At 43.6% G+C, this 26036-nt stretch overlaps 1 protein-coding gene and 1 non-coding gene across 5 annotated transcripts in view; both read left to right on the top strand.

Annotated features, from left to right (window-relative positions):
* Tmem245 (transmembrane protein 245) overlaps positions 1–26036 on the top strand; it is a 75779-nt gene that overhangs the window by 37195 nt on the left and 12548 nt on the right. For 2 of the 4 annotated variants that reach the window (XM_021161326.2, XM_029475923.1), the window contains 8 exons: positions 613–695; positions 2519–2609; positions 8069–8167; positions 10500–10631; positions 11308–11343; positions 15205–15327; positions 15461–15606; positions 23992–24092. In XM_021161326.2, coding sequence (XP_021016985.1) covers positions 613–695; positions 2519–2609; positions 8069–8167; positions 10500–10631; positions 11308–11343; positions 15205–15327; positions 15461–15606; positions 23992–24092 — 811 coding nt within the window. The remainder of the gene's footprint in view (positions 1–612; positions 696–2518; positions 2610–8068; positions 8168–10499; positions 10632–11307; positions 11344–15204; positions 15328–15460; positions 15607–23991; positions 24093–26036) is intronic. The other 2 variants (XM_021161328.2, XM_029475924.1) reach the window with 1 other exon arrangement.
* On the top strand, positions 17305–17436 carry LOC115030988. The gene has a single exon (XR_003836580.1). It is a non-coding gene; the product is annotated as a small nucleolar RNA SNORA17 (small nucleolar RNA).

The raw sequence follows: 26036 nt of genomic DNA, 5'->3' as shown, positions 1-26036 counted from the left end.
AGCTGACTGTGAACATCCACTCCTGTGTTTGCTAGGCCCCGGCATCGTCTCACAAGAGACAGCTATATTTGGGTCCTTTCAGCAAGATCTTACTAGTGTATGCAATGGTGCCACAACAGGCAGGTTTCGGTTTCAGTACCCAGTGGCTTTTTTTTTCTGTATGCAGCACCACACAGAACCATATTCCGGCTTATTTGTCTGTGTATCTCACTCTGCATACTCACTGTATTACTGCAAAGGTTTGGTATTGCATATGAAGGTACAAGCATGGATATAATCTGTACTTGTTCATGAGTTTTAAGTGTTTGGATTTTTTAAAAATCAGTTTGAGCTTCTTGAGAACAGGGAAGATATATATGTATGTGTGTGTGTGTGTGTGTGTGTGTGTGTGTGTGTGTGTATATATATATATATATATATATGTATGCTTATATATGTATATATGTGTGTATATATATATATATATTTCAGTGTATAATGTTTAGCAACTTGTAAATACCTATTTCTAATTTAATAAAATCAGGATATATAATTATTTGATCCTATAAAAGTAATAGAAAAGGACATTTTGAATTGTGTTCATTACTTACTTTTTTCCTCTTTATATTATAGGTACATCAAGAGAGTGTACACATGATTGAAGTCACAAGTAGTCTGATTAATGAAACTCTAGCAAATCACCCAGAGTGGGCAAAGTAAGCATACAGTTTTGGAACTGGATACACACGGGTGACCTGGTTTCAGCATCTGTTTGTGTGGACCAGTATTCACTGATACCGCTACATTAGAAGAGAAGAATATGGTTTGCCAAAGCTTTGATAACTGGAATACTGTGGTGAGGAAGTACTTCAGATTAGAGACAGTTTCTGATCCGGCTGTGAAGGTCAGACTGACCTAACACTCAGAGACACCCACTCTTGCCTCAGACTTCCAAGTACTGAGAATTCAGGCATGTCCTGATGCCTGGCTATACCTTGTAATTTATTGACATATCTTATTACTCTTTTCTCCATATGAAAGAACATTTTTCCAGACATCTTAACTTGTGTGGCTATTGACAGCAATCAGTTTTCTTGATACGATCATGTTGTACGTACACAATCCTTGAAGCTGCTAAGAACTGAGGCTGTTAATAGTGTTTTGACTCATTTCATGGGCCAGCTTGGTAGCATGTATCCTATTTGAGCCTCAGAAAAATAAAAACCCAGGTATTGTTGCCTTGGCCTTTCAGCATGATTAGATAATTGAAACCAGACCTGCTAAATTTGTGAGGTTTGGTATTTGGTATATGTTAGTGACAGTTTTTGTGAAGTGTTTGTTTTCCTTTTAACCCAGCTAGCTCCCAGTAATTAAGCCTGGAGCATTATAGTTACTTGCTAAGCTATCAGGGCACAACCGCTGAGCAGTACTACCCTGTTCTAATCCTCTAAGCTGCTCTAGCCAGAATCCCCAAGATTCTTGGATTTTAGGGCTTTCTCTGCTCAAACTCTTTTCTCAAGGTGTCTCCTGGTTTCTCTCCCCATGGCTATTTCCCCCTCTCCCATCTCTCTGTCTCTTTGTCTGCCCTCTCTCTGCATCCCTCCCTGCCCCCGCTGTGAGGAAGTTCAGCCCTATTCTTTCCCCTGCTCAGTCATTGGCTGGTCAGCTAGCTTTATTGACTGATCAGGGAATAATGGGGAACAGTTGTTTACACAACATTGAGAGAGAAGAGTCTCAAAATAAGGACTGAAACTAGATATGGGCACATACAAATTGGCATTTGAATAATACAAGGATAATCTTGACACCGGGCATAATAACATTGTACCTATAGGTGTATAACACTGATTGACAGTCTCGGGGATATACAAAGTATTTCTGGGTTTTGGAAAGCATTAAGTATATGAAAAGGCTTCTTGGTTGAGGTGTAGGGGAGACTTCTTACTGTAGAACAAATGAAACTTGAAAACTACAGTTTTCAGTATGTCTGGACCTTTGTGGAGAGACTCCACATGAAGAGATGGGTGGATGGGAGATTGAAAATAATTAGCTCATCCTTTTAATTCTTGGATTCTTTGGTTCCGAATTTCTGTAGGTGTATGGATCTCGGACATCTGCAGGGTCTCTTAGGGTGCACATTTGTCTTTCAGTAGGTCTGGAACTGGGCTCAAGCATTTTCATTTCTTAACGGGCTCCCAGGAAGGTTGGGAGCTGGTTGTCCACGACCCATACTTGAGAATCTTGTTGGATATTGAGTGTCTCCGTGCTCCGGAATCATGTCCTCTCTGCTGACGAGGCAGGTGAGCTAGGACAGGTGTGACCAGAGAAACAGACAGAAGAGGATGGAAACGAGGCTCTCAGGGAGAGTAGAGTGCAGAGCCTCTGAGTCAGGGTCAGGATCTTCAGGCCTGGCATCAGATGCTCTCTGTGTTAGTAATCCGTCAATAATTCATTGTTGGTAGCTTTAGTTCAAAGCCTTGTTAGAAGAAGATACTGAAAATGGACTCTTTCCATTTTCTCTTTTTCTCTTTTCTGTCAGTTGGCTTCCTGAGGCTCAGGTGGTCCAAAGAGCTCTTAATTCAGCAGCAAACAATGTGTACCAGTATGGACGGGAATGGATAACTCACAAGGTAAGAAATGAGTCTTTCTTGTGCCTTTCTCTGCAGGATTTTCACAGGATCAACAACTTCTTTTGATAGAAGATATGCAGAGATTCTGTTTTTGAAATACATTTACATCTATAGATACGGCAAGTGCCGTAAAGTGGAGCAAACTCTCAGAACGTAACACTGAACAGTGCCAGTGCACTGGACCGTCTAGAGAGGTTGACTGCTTGCTTGCTTTCTGACTTATTTGTGCATTAGGATAGAATGATCACAGAACTTAACTGGTCAAATAAGACCATGTGGAGGAAAAAGAAATTGTGCAAACACATTTGAGTCCTGTATCTGCTGCTTACTGTGCCTGGCAGTTTCCAGGTTCATTTAACAGCCCAAGCTTCCTGTTGCACTGTGAGGTGTTTTATCACTTCCAGGTGAGAAAACAGGCTTAGCAGGCTCAGCAGATCCAGATGTCCATGTGATGAATTTGCCTCACACTGGTGACTAACTATAAATCCTTGTTTCTTTCTGATGAAGCTTTCTGGCTGTGTCTGTCTGTGCTTTAGGGTGGTGCTTGAGAATAACCCTAGGAGGACTGGCAGACCAAGGAAGAGTGTAGTTCTAAACAGTTACTTGTGGAGTGAAGATCCAGAGGCCCTCGGGTGCTCGTGCTTGAGATGAACTTGACTAAAGGGGTGGGGCCTTGGGAAGGGAGAGAGTGAGAGGGAAGACACAGTTGTTGGACTTAAAGAATAACTTTCTCTGTCTGGAGTTGGGACGTATCTCTCTCCTAATATTGCCCAGAGCATATAGTTAATTTTCAGCCTTAATATGATTAAGTAGTTAGGATTGACAAGATTGAAGGCTCTGAAATGTGTACCCCCAAAATTGTACAAGCAATTAAGTTCTTTTTTAAAATTCAAAAAAACGGGGGTGGAGAGGTAGCTTGAGAGTGCTAGGCACGCCCTGCTCATGCAGAGGACTGGGTTAGGTTCCCAGCCCCTGCACACCGGCTTCTGGCCTTCTGTAACTCTAATTTCAGAAGATTTGACACCTTCTGTCCTCTGCAAGCACCAAACACTCATACAATAAAACAAATCTTCAAAAACAATAAAATTGCCAGGCAGTGTTGGCCTTTAATCCCAGCACTCAGGAGGCAGAGGCAGGCGGGTTTCTGAGTTCGAGGCCAGCCTGGTCTACAGAGTGAGTTCCAGGACAGCCAGGGCTACACAGAGAAACCCTGTCTTGAAAAACAAATGCAAAAAAGTAACACCCCAAATTATGAAAAAGAAATCACTAAGAGTTGAGAGGTTTGTCTTTCAGGTTTATTATGTCTGTCCAAGACACTTGATCAATTGGCACATGATGACATTGGGAAAAAATTGAACAAGCAAGAGATAAATATGTGTGTATAGATCTTTGAACTGTCATGGGAGGAAGAGTCCCAAAGAGCTTGCAGCTTTCTATAAATGTGTTATTTTGATAAAGCCATAGCATTTTATTCAGATTTATTTATTGGAGAAATTTTTATTCTGACATTCTTGCCTTTTAGGTAAGAAGATAAAAAAATTTTTGGTGAATACTACACCTCACATCTTAGATTAAAAAAGTAAATTTCAGGCTACTTCTTAGATTAAAAAATAAATTTCAGACTACTTACAGAAAAGAAATAACTATGTAACCTCTTGTTCAAGAGCCTAAAAAATGAGGACATTGGGATCAAAAGTCAGAAAATATTTTTGGTTCTGACTTAGAAGACAGAAGGGTAGTATATATTAGCCATCACTTGTTCATTAGCTGTTATATAGATCAGCCTGATGTGGTAAATTTATTTCAAGTGTGAAGTGTGTGTGAATGGTGTATGTGATTGTATGACTATGTGTGCTTTCTTTTTTTTTTTTTTAAAGATTTATTTATTTATTTATTATATGTAAGTACACTGAAGCTGTCCTCAGATACTCCAGAAGAGGGCGCCAGATCTCGTTACGGATGGTTGTGAGCCACCATGTGGTTGCTGGGATTTGAACTCTGGACCTTCGGAAGAGCAGTCGGGTGCTCTTACCCACTGAGCCATCTCACCAGCCCCCCCTATGTGTGCTTTCTTGCGTGAAGGGGATAGAGGGTAGAGATTTGTGTAGGTGTGTAGGTGGGTGTATGTGTGGAGGTCATAGAACAGCTTTTGAGTGTTTGCCTTTAAGGTAGTAAGTTTGAAGAAATACTGATAAATGTCACAACATTTTTAACCTGAAAAATACAGTGGTACGTTAAAAAAAAAGAAAAGAAAAAAAAGCAGTGATTGGCTGGCAAGGTCGCTCAGTAGGTGAAGCACTTGCTGTCCTGAGTTTGAGCCCCAGAACCCACATGATGGGAGAAGGAAACCAACTCCAAAACAAGTACTGTGTACTTGTGTACACAGTAGTGATAGTAATAAAGGACCAGCCATAGATAAAATACATGCATACTAAACAGGGAACAGAGTGAGGGGACTGAGGGAATGAGTACGGACTAATGGGCGATGACAATTGTAAGGGTTAAATAACTGTAACTATATACACAACTGTTGGCTTATCTACTAACTGATGGGTGACCTGTAAGGTATGAATGCAGTAGTTAAAAACACATTGATACTGCATGTGTGACGCCAGTGAGCTTTACATCTTCAGTAGTTTAGAATCATGAAGTGGCTTACACCAGCTAATGCTGGGGAAGGCCTTAGAAGAAGCATGGCCTGGGCAGAAGCCTTCCAAGGCTCTGAGTGGCAGTGAGGGTGAGGAGAGCTCGTGTGAGGACAGAATGGCAGCAGCAGAGAGTGGCTCAGTGAGGCAGGGGACTCTAAGCAGTCCTTAGGCCCCGGGAGTCTGCTGAGAGTGGTGCTAAGCACATGAGACGCCATCCAGTCCTCTTGTGTCTTGCAGTGTATATTGTAACACAGCAGGATGGTGTTCTGGGTCACTGACGGATGTTCTGCTGGGTTGACAGCACCCTGGGCTGTAATGGGTTTTACAACATGTTGTACAATTATGCAATATTATTTTTAGCCATGGTGTTCCTTTAGAGCCATCCATTGTTGTACTGGGAGTCAGAGTTCAATGCAAGCTGCCAGTGTAAGGTAGTGCTTCATTGTACTCTTGGCCACTCTGGGTAATGGCTCTTAGAGGCTGGCTAATTAGGCCTTCTCTGGTTAGGGGAATCTCAGAAGTTGTTGTGGAGAATTGGTGGTAGGAGGCCTGTGACTGTCTGAGAGCCATGTGCTCAGAGACAGAAGTAACTAAGGGAGTGTGAGTGTTGGCGCTCAGCACCACTGTGAGCTCACGCAGGCTACACCTGAGAGAGCATTAGAGGAGTTCTCATTTTGTTAGACAGTCTCATTGTATAGAGTAGCCTGGCCTGAACTCAAAATCCTCCTGCCTCAGCCTCCCTAATGCTAGGCCCGCTGGGATAGACTTCTATTCCCTATGTTAAACAGTTCAGTACTGGTTCTGCACACTTAACAGGGACCATAGACACTTTAAAACTAGTGCCTTTTGAGGTACTGGTCTGAGCTTAGGTATCATGCATGAACTCCATTGAGTTATACCTGCAGCCTACAAAGCCACTCTCTTTTCACTCTTGGGTGGTTACAAAGATCACACAATGTACGAAAAAGCCATTTAAAGTTGTAAAATGCTTTTCAGAGATAGGTGGCTTTTATATTTATTATGAATACTTTGTGTCTAGCTTATGAGCAAACCACTTTTATAAGAGGTTTGTACCAGATATAACTGGTTCAGGTATTTATAAGGCCAACATCATGTGGGCCAAGAAGTACCTAAGTGCATATTGTCAACCAGTTTGGAGAATTAGCATCTCATCATTAAAGGAATGAAGAACACTTAAAGCCTGCTAAATTATCTTTAAGGCTTTCAGTTAGTTCACACTGCCTTGGGGAAAGTGGTGTCCTGTGAGTACTCCAAAGCAGTCCTTACACAGCTCCTTAGAGCGTTGTTGGCCAGTGCACAGCACTCCATTACTTGCCTTGACGACTCTTCAGTTTACACTGGGGATGCGAATCATGAACCATATGTGAAGATGCTGACTGCCTTAATAATTGGGACTGTTTATATATCCTCCTGTGAGTAGTGACTAAGTACAGTGAATTTAATAAATGGACATAACACCATTGGATGTAAGATGGTGACAAACACTAGAGATAGAAATGCTTATGATTCAAAAACACAGATTTTATATTTCATCTCTGTAAATGGATAGGAAGTTATAGAAAAAATGGGAAAATGGAAGCAGTTATTTTAAGAAAATGGAACTACAAACCAATGCTTGTCTTTTAAAATTGTCTTGAGAGCCAGGCGTGGTGGAGCACGCCTTTAATCCCAGCACTCGGGAGGCAGAGGCAGGCGGATTTCTGAGTTCGAGACCAGCCTGGTCTACAAAGTGAGTTCCAGGACAGCCAGGGCTATACAGAGAAACCCTGTCTCGAAAAACCAAAATAAAGAATTGTCTTGAGACTAGGGAGATGGTTCAGTTTGTAAAGTATTTGGCAGTTTGTCATGCAAGCCTGAAGACCTGCATTTGCTCCCCAGCGCCTGTGTAAATGAAACCCAACCCACATCTTTAACCCCAGGACAGGCAGAAGCAGGTGGGTCTTTCTGAGTTGGAGGCCAGCCTGGACTACAAATGAGAAAGATCTTGTCTCAAAACAAATGAACAAAAGAAAAACCAGCGTAGTAATCCCAGTGTTGTAATCCCAGTGCTGAGAAATAGAGGCAGTAACATCTCTGGGCTGCTGACTGGCCAGTCTAGTTGAATCTGGTGAGCTCAAGGTTAACTTAAACTCCGTCTCAAAAAGTAAAGTGGAAAATGACTGAGGGAGACACGTGGTGTCCACCATTGGTTTTGACACTCATTTGTGCATATGTATGCTCATATACTTAGACATAGAAAAATCAAAAGCTCTAAGTCCCCCCTCCCCCTTTTTTTGACCTGTGCTAGGGATTGAGCAAGGTCCTGCCCGTGCGAGGCAAGTGATCTCCTCCTGAGCTCTTTCCTCTGAGCTTTACAAATGTCTCTAATAAGGAAATAGGATGAGACACTACAGTGAGTGTAAGTTGTGGCTGCTGTGTCAGGTTCCCAGAAGTCTGTCCTGCCAGCTCTGCCTGTCTCAGTAGACTCAGGGAGAGATTTGTGCTTGTATGTAAGGTCCTAAATTTTACTTAAGAGTCTTAAGGCAACCATTAATTGGAGTAATGCAAGACTTAAGCTCTAGACTTGCTTTGGAAGGGCTTTCCACTGGACAGGTAAGGTCAAATCGGTCATTAAGTGTGTTTGCATTTGTCTTCTTCTCTTGTACCCTGAGACCCAGGAAGAGAAGTGGGAAGGAGGATGAGAGAATTTACGGGAAGGTGGAGGCATTTAAAAACAAAACAAAGACCCAGCATGTATTGAACATACTAAATTACTTAAAATATCAGATTGTACCTGTATTTTTCTTCTAGCTTCACAAAATTCTAGGAGATAAGGTGAACAATACAGCTGTGATTGAAAAGCAAGTTCTAGAACTGTGGGACAGACTGTATCACTCTTGGTTTGTTAAGGTAAGTTCTTTTAGATTAAGTGTCCATAGTAACTAGTGATACCATTGTGCTTTACGGGGTGATTGGGTCTATAGGACTGTGATGGTTTGTATATCCTTGGACCAGGGAGTGGCACCATCTGGAGGTGTGGCCTTGTTGGAATAGGTGTGACCTGGTTGGAATAGGTGTGTCACTGTGGGTGTGGGCATAAGATCCTCACCCTAGTTGCCTGGAAGTCAGTCTTCCACTAGCAGCCTTTGGATGAAGACATAGAACTCTCAGCTCTGCCTGTGCCATGACAGCCTGGATGCTGCCATGCTCCCACCTTGATGATAATGGACTGAACCTCTGAACCTGTAAGGCAGCCCCAATTAAATGTTGTTTTTTATAAGACTTGCATTGGTCATGGTGTCTGTTCACAGCAACAAAACCGTAACCAAGACGAGGACTTTGTTAACTTTGGAGTTTAACTTCCCATTCCAGCAGTGAGAACTTAAGCCTTTGTCAGTGTCAGCTTCCATTGGTGGTTAGTTTCTTTGGCAAACCCGGTAATCTCTGAGGTGTCCTAGTCCATCGTTTGCTCATAATGTAGTGTCTTCCTCTGCAGTAGCTGTGGGCAGTGCAGATACAGAAGCCACGTCTGTTTGCTCCTGGTGATGGCGTCGTGTGTGTTAATAAGCACAAGGTCTGTCACTGAGCTGTTACACTCCAAGCTTCTACAAGCCACGTAGGTGGCATTTTTCTAGTAGCTGCATTAAATAGCACAGACAAGAATATTAAATAACTAAAAATGGATGAGATTAATTTTAATAATATTTCATTTAATTCAGGTTTTCCACTGTCATTTCAGTATATACCTTATAAAATAAATTCAGTATACACCTTATAAAATAAATTCAGTATACAAGCAAGTCTTTGAACTCTTTCAAGTGTGTTTTGCACTAGCAGCACAGCTCAGATTTAGTGTGAGCCATACTTTAAGTGTTCAGTAGCCACCTGTGGTTAGTGGCTATTGTTTGGAACTGGTGAATTCTAGACTTTGAAAACCTTTCTGTTTGAGGAGACAGAAATAGATCTAAACTTCAGAAACTTTCCCTTCCAGACTGTTTTTTTTGTGTTGCTTATACTTACATACTTTAACTTTGGAGTTTATGGTAGAACGAGCGTGGCTTCCACTCTGTATAAACAGCGGATTCTGCTGAGCCGGTTCCTAGGCCATGTTATATGAACAGTGGTGCAGAGCTGCTGGGTTTTCCCAGGGTTAACTTGAAGCGAGGAAGAACACGCCAGAGGCGAGTGGCCGAGTTTGAGTTTCTTGCTTAACAAGAACGTGACATGTTCTACATGACACCTTGTAGGTCTTTCCCTGAGATGAGTGACTTCCGTGGATAAGACTTGAGAGTTAAAGCTAACAGTGGTATGTGAGCTAAAGTATTTCATTCTGTCTGAGGGGCTAAGCAGTTAGAAAGGTCTCATTTGAGCCGGGCGTGGTGGCGCACGCCTTTAATCCCAGCACTCGGGAGGCAGAGGCAGGTGGATTTCTGAGTTCGAGGCCAGCTTGGTCTCCAAAGTGAGCGCCAGGACAGCCAGAGCTATAAAGAGAAACCCTGTCTCGAAACCCCCCCCCCAAAAAAAAAAGAAAGGTCTCATTTGTTTTTTGTGCTCACTCTAGATCTTCTTAACATGTAGCTTTTCTTGTCATTCATCCTGTTTGAGCCCCATTTTTTTGTTGGAGGGCCAGAGACTTGAAGATAGATGTGTACATGGGAAAATTGGGTTGTGTTCTCTCCCTCTCGCATGTAGCAGACTCCAGAGCATCTGCGCTCGGGAAGAAAGGAGGGGCACACAAAATGTTTACCTGCCTCTGAATTTTAACCTCATTTTGTCTGCTCGTTTCCCTTTCAAATTCAGTGCTTCCTGCCCATGTAAATTTTTGCAGACTGACAGACAAATTAGATCCCACACCCCTTCTTGGCTCTGTGTTAGTTTCTTCTCTTTCTGCTCTTACATTATTACATAGTGTACATAATTAAGAATGGAGAAAGAGGCAAAGGTAGGAAATCAGGAGAAGGTAGAGGCACTGAAGGAAGTGAAGGTTTACAGGCACCCTCTGGGTGCTGTGAGTTCCTGGTTAGGAGAGAAGCAATTGTGTCACCCTAGACACAGTACCTGGAATGTGAATGCAGAAATGCTGAACTATTAGTCTTTAGGTGGAACTCTAATATCTTAAATTTGCAAGGATTTTCATAGGTGAGTACTTACTGAATTATTTTAAACAGGTGTAAAACAAAAGGCATTTTTCCTTGGATGTGTTAAAATGGGAGTTTCACATGTCACTGGCCTTGTTCCATAGAACGTGACACACTCTGGAAGGCACAAAGGGCACAGGATGCATGTGAGCCGTCAGAACAGCTGGCTGGGAGATATTTTGGACTGGCAAGATCTTGCCTCTTTTGTTCATGAGAACATCGAGACCTTTCTTTCGGTAAGATGGAGTGGGTTACTGCTGGCTGACTTAAACCCAGCTTTTCTTACCTCAGTGTCTTCAGCTACCCTGTTTTTAGTACCATGGAATGCATAGGCTTTGATTAAACCAGAAAGCTGTCCAGAAGCTGAGTCTTGAGGTCTGGCTCAGAACACCTGAGAAACACTGACTCCTGAAACATGAACAAGCCTGTGGGCTCAGGGTCACTAGAGTGCCCTAAGCTGGACATTACAGACAGACCAGGTTTTCTGGTTGGTAAAGCCCTTGATATGTGGAAGTAGGGGTGGATATCACTAGAGGAACAAGTGTAAAGGCTGCACCAGCTGGCTTCCCACTGACTCCGTCTGCCTTGCATCCTACCCCATTGTTGAACCTTAATCTCCACCTTCATTCCCCAGAGCCACTTTGCCAGGTGTCTTGGCATGTAACTTCACAGAGAAAATTTTTCTTGTGAATAAACATGTGACTCTCATCAAATTAACAAGTTTAGAAGTACTCACAGTACTAAGGTCTAAGGAATTCAGGCTGAGTGGAGCGATCCAGGGGCATAGCTGGATGCCGCCCGCCCGTGTGAGACTCAGGACTAGCTGTCTGCTGCTGGACAGCCTTCTCTGGTGGTTGCCTCTGGATTGCCAAAGTGTTGTTTATCATGCTCTTTCTTGTTTTGCCATTTTAGATATTATCTTTTGGCTTCCAAATATGGAAGATGAAGGTAAAGATGTGACTTTTTCCAAGCCTTCGGTGCTCTCTGACACTCTTGGGTTTCTCACCTCTCCCTTAGTCCAGCCACCTCCCTGCACTCCCATGCTTTTCCTCTCAACTGAGGTGCTGCCACAATCTGAAATGAAATCTGAAAAGTGATGTCTTTCATTTTCTGTCTTCTAATTTAACAGCTTACTTAATTAATAGGGACTCACTCTGTTTCCCAGGCTGTCTGTGAACTCGTGGCTTCAAGCAATCCTCCTGCCTCAGTCTCCAAGCACCTTATATTACAGGCACTTGACAGGGTGCCCAACTATTTGTTTTGATAATCTCTTCCCTCTTCTTTACTAGCCCAGTGGTTCTCATTTTCATGATACCATGAACACACTTTAATGTGTTAAAAATACTATTTTCTGGGGCTCAGGAAATGGCTTAGTTGAAAAAGTCTTTGCTGTACAATCATGAGGACCTGAATTCAGACCCTCTACATCTGTATAAAAGTCAGAGGTGGTGGCATACACCTGTAACCCCAGTGCTGAGCGGGGGCGGGGGGTGGGGTGGGATGCAGAGATAGGCAGCTCATCTGGCCCTGCTGGACAGCCAGTCTATCTGATAGATGCACTCCAGGTGCAGTAAGAAGCCTTGCCTTAAAAAAATGACGTAGAGCGTGAATGAGGAAGACCCCTGATGTCGACCTCTGGCCTCCATTCTCATGGATACACAGGCACATGTGATCTATACATGAATGTCCGCACACAAGTACCTAATTTATATCATGCTAAATGTTTTGTAAATATTTTCTAATTTAACACCCCTCAATCAAGTTCCTTAGAGAACCAATAAAATTGTTCTTGTTTTAGTCACAGACTCAGTGTATTATAGCAGTTAACACATACTCAGTTTTCTTTTTTGGTTGGTTGAGGAATGGGGTTCTTACAGAGCATGCATTATCTTCTAGAACATTTTTCCTCCTCGGGAGAGCTTGGATCTCTTTGTTTCACGCTTTTCTGTCTTTGTTTCTTTTCTTTGCCTTATTTGTCTCCTGTTCTGAGTTTTGAGGCATGGTCTTCCTAGGCCTGGCTGGCCTCAGTTCACAGAGCTGCACCTGCCCCTGCCTCCCCAGCACAGGCGCCAGGGTTTGCTGCACATGGGGTTTGCTTTGGTCTCCTCTGATGTTTTGGCAGGTTCCCCAGCTCTCCCCAGGGTGCTTCAGAAGACAGAGCTCCCTACACTCAGTTCCACACCCTTACTTGTTGCTTGAGTATAGTTTACCTTATTTAGTATTGATGTTTAGTCTTTCTGAATAATTTTAAAGATATATTTTTATTGTCTTTATGAGTGTTTTCCCTGCATGTGTGTATGCAGTCTCTACAGTGGCCAGAAGAGGTCATCAGAACCTTTGGAACTGTAGTTAACAGATGGTTCCTAGCCACTATGTGGATGCTATGAACGGAATCTGGGTCCTGTGTAAGAGCAGCCAGTGCTCTTAACTGCTGAGCCATTTCTCCATATTCCCTGACTAGATTTTAAGTTCTTTATTACTACTGTAGAATAGAGCCTGGTGTTAGGTTGTCAACTAAACTAATACAAGGAGGCACATTATAGCTTCTCTTTATTATTTTTGTACTTTAAAGAGCAGTGGCAGAGCTGAAGTGGCATACTGAGACCTCCTTGTGCAGTTCATTTCCTATAAGGCTAGAGCAGGAAAAGGAACCAGAAAGGCTCAGTGGAGCTTACAGCCAGTCTCTGGGCTCCTAGTCTGACAGGAAGGTAACCCCATCTTTGTAGGAAAGGGTTGTGTTCCTATTTTGACCCCTGCATCCTTGCAGTGTTCTGTTTTTGTGCTTCCTGGGTTCTGTAGAATGACACTCAGAGGGAGGTTGGATGGTGGTGGACTCGGGAGGGAAGCAGCGAAGCAGGAGGATGCTGAGGCCGCTTGTTCGTTCTAACTGCCCTGCCCTCTGTGACCAAGTTGCTTAGCTGCTTGTGAGTTTCCTCTGGGCTTACATTTCATGGCCGGGGACTCTGTTTGAGGCATCTTTTTGGTTATGTTGCCACTATTGAATAAATTAATGCCAGCCCGGCTCATGTTTGCCATTTTTGAGTTGGGATGCAGTTTTACCTCTACAAATCGGTTGCGTTTTTTTGAGTTTTGTGGGCTTTCTTCCTGATCTCCTGCCTTTGCTGATCCCTCCTTTCTAAGCCTGCTGATTAAACTCAAACTCTACTTTGATGATTGAGTGAACATTCTAGCACTGTCCTCTGTGTTGTCTCTAGTTGATCTCTTTTTAAGTAAAAAGGGTTACTTGGTTGTTGTTGGAGACTCCCAGTCTACAATTGCTGTATTCCGGTAATTTCTTAAGAGTTTCAGGAGGGTGTTTTCTATTTGTGTGACTCAGAAACTATGTAAATTTTTTGATTAAAAATTCCAGAGTGACTGGGGCCCCAAAAGTATGCTTGCCAAATTACAAATACAGGCATTGTCTCTTAGAATCAGTGGCTTTGTTCATTCATTCTTTATCCCACAAGGTCAAACAGTTAATGGTGCATATTTTTGTAGGCACAGTGAAGCATTTTCAAGATTTTTTTGTAAGGAGTTTTTGTAAATGAAGCCTGCCTGTTGAATTCTTATATACAGACTAAGCTGAGGCTTGCAAGACATTCTGAAGGCAATAGAATGCCCCTTATAAATTGTGCATTTGAGGTGGAAAAGGAATGGCCAACCCTTGCATAGACTGCATGTCATAATATGAGCATGTGACTGGACCAGAGCTACTGTCTTAGAAAGGCACCAAAGAGAACTGCAGATGTCAGTGTTCTGGTCCTAGCTGCAGCAACCCTTTGTGACTGAGCTCGTGTGTCTGTAAAGCTATCCACATTGCTTCCCTCACAGCACTGTTCCTGGGAACATTCAGTAGCTGGGGCAGAACTCATCCTCCTGACCCTTTTGGTTCGTGTTTCATTAGGAGCAAGTACCCACTTGGGAAGAGCAGACATTATAAGGGGTTTTAGTTGATGAAGGCACAAGAAATTAAACGGAGACCTGAGAAGATATTGACATCTCCCTTTGCTCATGTTTTACTGACAGTGTGCACAACCAACTTGATAACTGCTTCTCTTGAATTTATAGGTGATAGATCAACTGAGTGAGCTTAGTCTGTCCCAGGAAAGGCTCTGTCATTAATCCTTGCCTCATCATTATTTTCATTGGGATTTCAAGACTTTGGGATAATACATTATATTTATAGTTGAATCAGAGTTAGAGATGGTAAGGGTAGAGGGTAGTTAGCTAATCTAATGCGTGACCGACACTTACAGCTCTCCAAACTAAATAGATCCACAGAGAGATCACGTATTCTTCTGTAGACATACATATATTCTGTTTTTATAGTTAAAATTCATAGAATATATAAAAATCCTGTGTTTTAAAAAGAGCATAATAGAAGCTGGGCATGGCTGTGCATACCTTTAATCCCAGCATGTGGGAGGCAGAGGCAAATAAACCTCTGTAAGTTCGAGGCCAGCCAGGTCTATAAAGGGAGTTCCAGGGTAGCCAGGGCTGCTCCACAGAGAAACTCAGTTTTGAGAAACCAAACTAAACAAATAAAACCAGCATAATAGAGTGAAATGTCTGTGATAGCTGCTGTACGATTTTAAGTGTTATTTGGAATGGATTCATTATAACTACTTAGCCATTTTCTTCACTATTGAACATAGATGGTTTTGGATGATTTTTCTGCTTATAAAGTAGGCAACAGTTTTTATGTTTTCCACTATGGCTAGTAAGACAGTGCCCTAAAAGCACACTATGTGGCTACAGCTGCCCCCTTTATGAGGATTCGTGTTGACCCCAGCTGTCCCTCTCCGTCAGATCCTGGAGTCTCTGTGGATTGTTATGAGCCGGAACGTGAGCCTGCTGTTCACCACAGTCACCACCCTGCTGACCATCCTCTTCTACAGTGGCACTGCCCTTCTCAACTTCGTGCTGTCTCTGGTAGGTACATTTAGACAGCACCCATTGTATTCCCTTATGGATTACAGCATTTCCTGGGCTCTGTTTTTGTGCATGTATAGCTTCCATACATCATAAATGTGATTTTTAGGAGATCCTGTCCTTTGTTTTGCAGATAATTTTCCTGACCACACTGTTTTATCTGTTAAGTTCCAGTGATGAGTACTATAAGCCAGTGAAGTGGGTGATCAGCCTGACGCCACTCTCTCAGCCAGGCCCTTCCTCTAACATTATCGGCCAGTCTGTGGAAGAGGCTATCAGGTAGGGACAAGAGTATGCTGTTCTTACTAGCGTCCCGTGGCATCCCAGTTACCTTCCTTGTATTCATAGAAACATTGAGTGTGGAAGTAGCGAAGGATGCCAGTGCTTTCAAGACCTTTATCTTACTTTAAGAAGGTCCTAGGAGCAGAGCACATGCTTTGAGGAAAAGTTCCCAGGAGTTTGCCACTCTATTCTGCTGCTGTGATTTACAAAGACCTGATATGTGTTCACAGATCGGCTTTAGTCGGGTTTCCATCACCTTGGCATTTGCTCAGGAGAACGCCTCCTCCCCCCACATTGTCTTTACCTCCTGGGGTTTCAGGACCCTCCTGTTTTGTCTCTCTTGTTATGTTCATGCTGTCCCCTGCAGGGATAAGATACGGGAAATACAGTGTTACTGGAAGTACAATGCTTAGTTATCTCCAAGTCTGTTCATTGTATCTGGTCAAAATTTTCCATGAAGCAAGCCTCTTGAGTTCATGTATTGCAAGCTCAAGTTTCTTGGCTCTTCTCTTTTTCTCTTTCTGGAAAGGTTTGGCTGTTTGCAGCCTAGACCCCATAGCGCCTTCCTTGTCCTGTGTCTCATTGCCAAGTAAAAGATGCTATAGTCTTATTTTTTGTGTATTCCTAGCTATTCAGAGTAAATAGTTGTGGAACCCATTATACACTCTATTCGGAGTAGACAAACAATTATATTGTGACTCAGTTATATTGAGAAAGTGATCAGTGGTATCAAGTGGTTAGCTAAGTAGTCTTAAAGCCAGGTACACAGTGGAGTCTTGGGCATTGCATGTTGCACATACTTCTAAAGAGTATCATTGTCTGGAACTAGTCATCCAGACACCTTGAACTGACCCAACAGTTGTCTGTATGTGTGTGTGAAATGCCCTTGGCTTTTCTCCCTATTCCTACTCAGGAAGCTTGGGGAAGGTCTTTATTAATGATGAAAATTGCAACAATAGGTTATCTTTTGTTTATCTGCTTTTTAAAAAGTCTTTTGTAATCATTGTTCCCATAAAAGGAAAAGGAAAAGAGAACAAGACAGACAAAACCCCTCTCTTCCCAGTAGCATAAAAATAGCCTTTGAGAGGCTGGCGGCCATCCTCGTCAGTCTTCAGTCTGGCTGAGGCAGAGCTGTCCGGGACGACAGGTGCATTGCCCAGGAAGATCCTTTAAAGGCCAGCTCTGCTCCAGCTTTGCACCGGAGCCCTTCTCATAGACGCTTCACCTTCTGCTGTGTCCCTACTGCGCTTTCTACAGGGAGCAACTTTCTGACTGACATCAAGGTGCTTTTATGCAAGATACTTTTGCACCCTCCCCAGCCCAGTATCCCCTCCTCTCCCTCTCCCTCGACTGAATCTTACTTTGCCACCCAGGCTGGCTTTGAACTGGATATCTCCTATCTCCTCTCTCTCTCTGTTTCCTGAATACTAGGATTACAAATGCATACTACCATGCTAGGCGTTGTCACTTAATATTGGCACTGTAGTCCTGTTGGATCTGAAAGCTGATGGTTAGGTTTGGATGGCCATGTTCCACTGTGACTGGCTTTTGCATTCAGCAGCCCTGTGTGCTGTTCCTTTACAAAGTTGTAATAAATACTTAATATGTTTGAGTTTCGCATGGGCTCCTTTGAGGAGTCTTCAGGAGAAAAGCATCAGTGCACTGTGTCTAAGAGTTAAGTAAGAATTTTCATCCTCTGCCCCTAAAGGCGTTGCAGGTGTGACTGCTGTGTCACATGTGTGTCAGTAGGTGGCAGAGAGGAGAGAGGCTATGTCTACGCTCAGTGTTCTGACCTGTGAACATCTGAATGATTAGTAGCCTAACATTCCCTGAAAAAAAGTGAGCCTGAGATATCCACCAGTCTGGTGCCAGAGGGCCCAGACAGGGAGCTAGCCTGAGATAACCGCTACTCCTGTGTCAGGCAGATCTGGAAGGGCTCCCAGGACAAGCAAGCTGGAGACTAGAAGAGCTCTGCCTGGGACCAGAGGCCCCAGGCATGAGTGAGCCCAAGACAGACAGACACTTGGGTAGGCCGGAAGAGGAGTGAGTCTCAGATGAGATGAACCCCAGTCTTGTGCCACACTGGCCTGGGGGTACAGACCATGCTTGAGATGACCCCTGCCTGGTGACATAATGCACAAGTGGGGCCTAGCACTTCTGAGACCACTCCTGAGATGACCCTAGACACTCGGAGAACCCAGGCGCCACTAAGAGGAGCAAGTGAGTGGTTGAGAAATAGAAGACAAAGAGAAATAAGGATGTGGTCACAATGAAGAGAGGCAGAACTGGACAATTACGGGTAATGAGGAGCAGCCTCGTGTGAATAGCCAGTGATGCCACCTGAGACCATGGTTGGATCCTAGCCTGTGCTGCTACTGGAGGCCACATCTGGGACGGATGTTGCCACCAAAAGCAAGGCAGACATCCCTGGTCTGGGCTGCCAACTGTGGCCTTGTTGATCTCCCAAGGGCTATGCTTGGCCCCTCTCTTCACCTGGGCATGTGGGAGAGCTGGCTCTAGAGGTATGAATGCAGGATCCCTGAACCTAGCCAGCTGCAGTACTCAGGAAAGCAGCAGGTGAGTTGGGCCTGAGGATGCATGCATGGGACAGCTGGCCCTATCACTCATCTCCCTGTGGTTGCTTAGATGAGGGAAAGAGACCCTTCTCCCCTGTCCTGGGATCATAGAGCAGAGAGCTCCCTGTCCTTCACCAGCAGCAGCACTCAGAAGAGCAGCCTCTGCACCTCACTTGGGCAGCACAGCAGAGCTGACCAGGGTTGCTGAGGTTATGGGTGTGAGTGTGAGAGCCAGCCCTGCCTCTTGCCTGCTGGATGGTGGTGATGAGGAGGGAGAGATACCCTACTTCCCCTCCCTCATTTTTGGCAGATGGGAGAGCTGGCCCTGGGATTCTGAGAGTGAGAGATCTGGCTATGCCTCTCAACTGGATGCAACGCTTGGAAGAGCAGACCCTGCACCTCGCCTGGGCAGCAGGATAGAGCTTGCCCTGGGTGTGGGGATGCAGAGCATGAGAGCTGGTAGGCTGACCAGGTCAGATACCTCTCAGGCCCAGATCCAGGGCTTTGAATTGGCCCACTCCAACATCTACCCCATCAGTGAACTGCTAGACTGTACAAAGGGCACTACAGATCCAAAGCCTATCTCCATGACACAGGGCAACCACAGGGTATATGAGAGGAGTCCCAGTGAGGTTCCAGTATTGAGTAGTAGAAGCCAGAGGCCTTGTACCAGACCAAGTCATTGTAATGAACATGTGCAGGCAAAGAAGTGTGGACAAAAGGATGTCCTGTGGGACACACTGCGACACACTACAGCTTCCACAGCAACTCTGTTGTAGGGGCAGTTGCAAGGGTGGAGGGGAGGGTTTGGGGGTGTTGGGGGGGAGATGAGTGGGATTGGAGTGCATGGTGTGAAATTCACAAAGAACCAATAAAAAATGAAAAAAATTAAACTTAAAAAGAATTTTCATACTGGAGGATTATGTTCAAGTAGAAATATTCTTTGTGGATGAAGATTAATTGACAGTTACAAAGACTGTAGTTCATTCTCTGTAAGTGCTCAGTGACAGCAGTTTTATAAATATGTCATCAGTATATGGTCAAATGAAGAGTCATGAAGTTGACTTCATATGCTACTTTCGTTAGGCACGAGTGAGATTGGGAGTTAGTTGCATGGCATACAGAAGTGTGTGTCCTAAAGACTGCCTCTGAGCTGTGGGCTTCCTTTGTGATTACCGTGTGTGACCTTCACATTTTGAACCTTATTTTAATTTTAAGTTGCTGTTATTCTAAATGGAGTGCATTTGTCACTGAGTTTTCATTTCATCTCAGGATTTTGAGGTAGTGGCATGCATCCTGGATCCCCAGCATTGGCCTCCCTTAGAGCATGCTGTCTCCTGAATGCACACGTCACACCCTCCTCCCCGAGGCTCCCTCTGCTTGCTCTGGTGGAGATATTGCACATTACTAAGTTGCATGTTGTCACGGCCTCAATGCAATTTAGTGTGTGTGATATTTTCACATGAGTGCATGCACACGGGTCTGGGTCTTGCTTGCTGGGATTAGAGCTTTTCCATGCTGGAGGGCAGAACTGGTGCTGAGTTACATGTGAGAATGGATGCTTTGTAAGATTTGATTCAGAGAATGGGCATGTTCTACTTCTTCCCCTAGTTCTGAAGAAAATAAAAGTGTTTAAGTTATTTTTAAAAAGTCAGGGTTGCTTCTTAAGTAAACTAATGTTTTCATTTTCTAATTTGAGTGAATTGTTGACTGAGCAAAATTCTTAGAGATTTAAAGGTGTAAGTAATACTTGTTTAAAGTAAAATGTGCAGTGACAAATATAAAGATCTGTCTCTTTCTGTCCGTCTGTCTGTCCCCCTCCCCACCCCCCCACCCCCGTTCGATTGAGAGATGGTTTCTCTGTGTAGCCCTGGCTATCATTGTCCTTGAACTCCCTCTGTAGAAAAGGCTGTAAATGCTATTTTTAATATAAACTTAAGTAGTAAATTAATACAGTGGCTGAATTTCTTTATCCTAGTTAGTTCCCAATAATAACACAGAGACATCAAGAATTATTTTTAAACTTCACCTCAATATCTGGGCATTCTGTCTTAATCTCCTCCCCTAAGCTAATTTGGCTACCGCCAGCCAAGAATCACAATAATACTTAAAATTATGCTTCTCATGTTTCTGTTGAACTCTCAAGAACTTTCTTCCTTCTCTGAATAACCCCCCTCCATACCCCATGTATGTGTGTTGTGTGTGTGTCTCTCCTCTACCCCCCCTCACCTTCCCTTGACTAGCAGAAATCCCACCCTATTCTGTCTTATGCCCAGCCCTTGGGTGATCAGCATTTACTTACAAGGAAGACAATAGTTTGATTATGCTTGGCCAAGGGAGTGCCTCTATTATTAGGAGGTGTGGTCTTGCTGCAGTAGGTATGGCCTTGTTGAAGGAAGTGCATCACTGTGGAGGTGGGCTTTGAGACCCTCCTAGGAGCCACATGGGAGACAATCGTCTCCTGTTTGCCTTTGGAATAAGATGTAGAACTTCTCCAGTGCCTTGAGTGCTTGGACACTGCCATGCTTCCCACCATGATAATGATCTGAACCTGTAAGCCAGCCCCAATTAAATATTTTCCTTTATAAGAGTTGCATTGGTCATGGTGTCTCCTCACAGCAATGGAAACCCTAAGATACAAGGATAATCTTTACATATTACACAAAAACATGTCTATACTAGGCTGACCTTGAACTCAGAGACTCACCTGTCTCTGCTTCCCAAGTGTTGGGATTAAAGGCATGTGCCACCACCACCACCCAACATAAATTTATTTAAAAAAAAAAAAAGTGTTTTTGAGCTGCTTGTAGTGGCACATGCCTATAATCCTAGCATTTGAGAGCCTGAGGCAGGATTGCTGTAAGTTCTAGGCCAGTTTGAACTATGTAGAGAGTTTAAGGTTAGTTTGAGCTATCTATAAAGACACCCACCCCCCAACGCCCCAAAAAAGTGGAATATTTGAGATATCCTAGCATTGTAATAGAATTTCTTATGCATACTTTGGGAAATTAACTTGGGAGTAATAATGCCTTTTAGCTGAGTGGTTAGAGGTTAGTGTAATATACTTGAATGTTTGTTTTTATTACATTTAAAGGAAAATAGCCTTTAAAAACGTTGTCTTATATGTAGCTTTTCATTGTGAGTAAGGTGAAGCCGGTGAGGGGAGAGGGGGGAGGGTGAAGGATCTGAGATGGAAGGGAGGTTAGGTATCCAAGCGATAACTAGAAGATACTGGGCATGTGCTTCCAGACTGTTGGCCTAGAGTAGATACTGCAATAAAGCACGACATAGGGTGTTTTTGATTTCCCTCCTACATCTAAAGTGTATGTTTAACCTGTAGTTTATGAAGTGTGCAATAGCATTGCCTCTTTAATATAATTATATATACACAAATTAAAATATTTTGCTAAAAATACATTAATGATCAGCTAAGTTGTTGGAAAAAGGAGTCTGATAGACTGCCTACATTCTGGGTTGACTCAAACTTCAATTTGTTGAAACTAGAATTTCTGCACAGTATATGAATTTGAAGGGACAGTGGTACACCTGTGATCAAGGGAGCTGGCACCGTCCCTAGTCAGCATGGTAGACACTGTCTGTTGCTGCTCAGGGGTCCTCTCCGTTGATGGTGCCATTGTTTCCTGGGGAGAGGATAGTCTGGTGCTCCGCCTCTTTGGTCTTAGAGAGGAAGGGTGGAAGTAATGTACAGAGATGTGAGGTAGGTGGGGTTTTGGACTCATTTTCTGTTTCCTTTCTTCCTGAGACGTGTGCTTCCTCCTTGTCTGGCTTGTGGCACTGCATCCCTCAAGTGCACAGCCTGTCCGAGCCGTGACTGTCCTGCTCATTCTATAACTTGCTTTTGGTTTCACTTCATCCAAAGCAGGTTGAAGGATTGAAGTTGTTTTGTTTCTTCTTCAGTTTAGAAACATGGTTGTGTGAGTGAGGCTTGAAGCACACACTCTTTTAGTGTCACTCACTACAGATATTCTTAGGATTATCAGGGGGAAGGGTGCAGAGGAAAGACAACCCCAGCTCAGGGTAGAAAGAAAGGCTGTGCTCATCCCATAAGTGGTCTGTTTTGGGGTGAGCTGGTGTTTGAGTCATCTTCGGGGAGCCTCAGTTGAGTTACTTTATTGTGTCCTTAGTGCCAACTTACTTTTACTATGAAAAACTTGTAAATGAGGTGAGGCTGGCGAAAGCCACCTTTCCACACTAGACAAATCCCTCACCCTAGTAGTTCATGTGGTTACTCTTCCTCTCTCCCCAGCTTCCATATCCAGTGGTCTCTGAGGAGGCTGCATTCTGATTTTCTCTAATGTAGAAGGGATTCCATGCCCTCTTCTTGGCTGATGTGACGGTGTCCTCAGGTCTCCGAGAACAGTCACCTTCCCCTTCCTTTCCATGCTTGCCCTTGGAGGGTGTCCTGCCCCCTCCTCTAATTTTGGACTACTGCCCCTTAAGCCTACTAAGCCTCACCTCTTGTCTTTTCCAGGCCAGCCATTCTTTCTCTCTCTGCTTATCTATGTTTCCCTATCATTTGTTTTCCTTAGACTTTTCAGTTCGTTTCCTATTGGCTATCTCCTCTCCTTTCTGTCTTTTTGATATATGTAAATCTGGGTCCATGTTGAGAGAGTCACATGACGCATTCTTGAGTGACACCATTGGAAAAGGTGGCAAAGGTTTTGCAAATGGGGAGGTATTCATTGATACTATGTGCCAGAGTACTGTTGCATGACCGTCACTGGACTACAGATCTCGAATGTGCTCTGGGAGCTTCCCTCCTGGGAATCTTTGCAGAAAGCCCGTGTGTGCATCTGTGTACTGTGTCACTTTGCTGCCATGGTCCTCTTTTTTTAGTGACAGCTTCACCTTCTTGTGACTGTCTGCCCCTACTTAGCCCTGGCCTCTGTGTTTCTGTGGTTCCTGGGGTTACTTGGGGCCTTTTCTGCACAGGACTGCCTTGCTGCCTTAATCTCTTTCAACAGAAAAGTGCCATACAGAGCAAGATATAGCCTGTTTTTGCTCCTTGTATTTTCCTGCCTGCTTTTACTCTGCAGTTAATAACCATGCATCTCCCCAGATGACTTGCATTATTCGGTACCATGATACCAAAAGTTACTTTGTAGTCTTGGTTGCATAAAGAAATGTATGAAAATCTTGTTAAAAGGAAAAATTGACAGAGTATAAGTTAGATTATTCCTCACTCTTCTCTGGCCCATCCCTTCCCCTTCTGTTTCCTTTCCTGCATTCTCTCCCCCTTTCCCCTCTTATTTCTCTTTTCCTCTGTGCTGGGGCTTGAACCCAGGACTTGGCGTGTGCTGCTAAACATTGCTCTACCACTGAGCTATACGCTGCACCTCACTTGTTCTTTTACATGTGGACTGGATGCAGGCTGGGTTTCTTAGAACTTAATTCTTTCATTAGACGTAGAGAATATGATTCTTACCCAGGAAATGCCTACTTGAGAAGTGGAAAGTTGGCCTAGCTCAGTTAAGTGCTTGCATAATGCACAAGGCCCTGAGTATGATTCTCTCCCACCCCAGCCCCCACTCAAAGAGAGAAAATCGGTGGGGAAGTTCAACGCTTCTTTAGGATGTTTTGAGTTATTGTCTCATCAGAGAGAAGTGTAATTTGCAGCTTAGTCTATGGGCTTCAGTATTTTAATAACGTAAGTAGCATTCTCAGAGAATTGAGACCTGTTGCCAGACTTGGAATAAAACGACTGGAAACCCGGAGGTGATGAGTTTTCTGAGCATGTTATGATGCTAGGATTGTTTACCTTTTCTTTTCTGTCTGGGTTTTCTAGAGGGGTGTTCGATGCTTCTCTCAAAATGGCTGGCTTCTATGGATTGTACACCTGGCTGACTCACACTATATTTGGCATCAATATTGTCTTCATACCATCAGGTAACAACCATATACAGAACTTCCTGGCTATTTAAGGAAAGTTAGACCTTACATTAGAGCTGCCTTCTTCCTCAGAATAAGGTCTCTAGATCAGCAATGTGCTTGTATTTTGCTGTAGCCTCAGTATCTGGAACTACACCCATAACCTAGTCATTTGCGGGTGTTTGTTGAATGAGTAAATGTCTAATACTTATATAACATTGGGCACATAGTTGGTACTCAGATTAATTGAACTAATTGGCAAGGAGTGAGCAGTTTGTCGTCTGGTAGCTTTGTCCCACGAGGGATGCCACCCCAGGGGCAGGATGAGTGAGTCTGAGCGGATTGAAGCACTTGTGCCTTTTGTGATCTCCTCTGAGATGCAGCACCTCCCTCCTACAAGCAGCACACAGGCTGGTGACAAGCTTGCAGTTTTTCCTTGTCGGTTCAGAACCTCTGTCCACTTTTTAATTTTTTTGTCACTGTTTCTCTAAATATCCCCCTCCTTCCACACTCTCAGCTGTCAGCTTCCATTCTCCTTCCTTCCTTATGTTCCACATTCAAGCTTCCTTTTTCCCACTCAGCTGTAGTAAGTAGATCACCCTCTGACTGTCATGTTCCCTGTAAGTAGCCCACCCTCTGACTGTCACTGTACCCTGTAAGTAGCCCACCTTCTGACTATCTTGTACCCTGTAAGTAGTTCACCCTCTGATTGTCTTGTACCCTGAGACCACACAAAGCTATTGTATAATCATGTTAAGGCAGGCAGGAAGGGCATGTATAGATGAAAGTCAGTTTTTCAAGGTCACCCAGATGGTTAAGGGTTGGACCAGAACAAGAATCCACTTCTGGGTGGCTCTTAGTCTGAAGGGAGCGAAAGAAGAGAGAGCTTGGACTGCTTTGGGACAGGTGAACTTGAAGTCTTTCTACTTACAGGATTTTTGTTTGTTTATATCTAGTATGCTTAATTTTTTAGTGGCAAGGTAAAGAATAAGAATTCAACCCCCAGCCGGGTGTGGTGGCGCACGCCTTTAATCCCAGCACTAGGGAGGCAGAGGCAGGTGGATTTCTGAGTTCGAGGCTAGCCTGGTCTACAAAGTGAGTTCCAGGACAGCCAGAGTTACACAGAGAAACCCTGTCTCGAAAAACCAAAAAAAAAAAAAAAAAAAAAAAAAGAATTCAACCCCCTCCCCCCAAACAAAAAACAAAAATCCAAAAAACCAGGCAGTGGTAGCGCACACCTTTGATTCCAATACTTGGGAGGCAGAGGCAGGCAGATTTCTGAGTTCGAGGCCAGCCTGGTCTACAGAGTGAGTTCCAGGACAGCCAGGGCTACACAGTGGAAACCCTGTCTCGAAAAACAAAACAAAACAAAGCAAAACAAAAGCAAAACAAAACACCAAAAAATAAATTCAACTCAAGGGGAGAACCAGAGTGGGTGGACACCCTCATAGAAGCAGGGGGAGGGAGGATGGGATGGGAGTTTCTGGAGGGGAGACTGGGAAANGGGATAACATTTGAAATGTAAATAAATAAAATATCCAATTAAAAAAAAATTCAACCCAAGATGTAGATTGACATGTCAGTAGGATATTTTGGTGAATAGTCTATACTTATATTTCTGGGACTGGATTTTATTACCCAAAGGGTAGTAGGATTTAACACTTAAAATCTAACATAAACTAGGGACTGGAGAGATGGCTCAGCATTTAAGAGCAATGGCTGCTCTTTGAAAGGACCTGGGTGTTAAAGTCCCAACACTCATAGCAGCTCACAACTGTCTGTAACTCCAGTTTCAGTGGCTCTGACACTCTTACACATACACAACAGCAATGCACTAAATAAATAAATAAATATTTAAAAGAAAGAAAAAGAATACAAGCACATAAGCTGGACACAATAGAAAAGTTTTAGTAACAACTTTTAAGATAGTGAGCTGTTATTTAACTAAAAAGCTCAAACAGG

This window comes from Mus caroli, chromosome 4 (genome assembly GCF_900094665.2).
Source record: "Mus caroli chromosome 4, CAROLI_EIJ_v1.1, whole genome shotgun sequence".
Classification (NCBI taxonomy): domain Eukaryota; kingdom Metazoa; phylum Chordata; class Mammalia; order Rodentia; family Muridae; genus Mus; species Mus caroli.
This window is presented reverse-complemented; position numbering and strand designations above follow the sequence as displayed.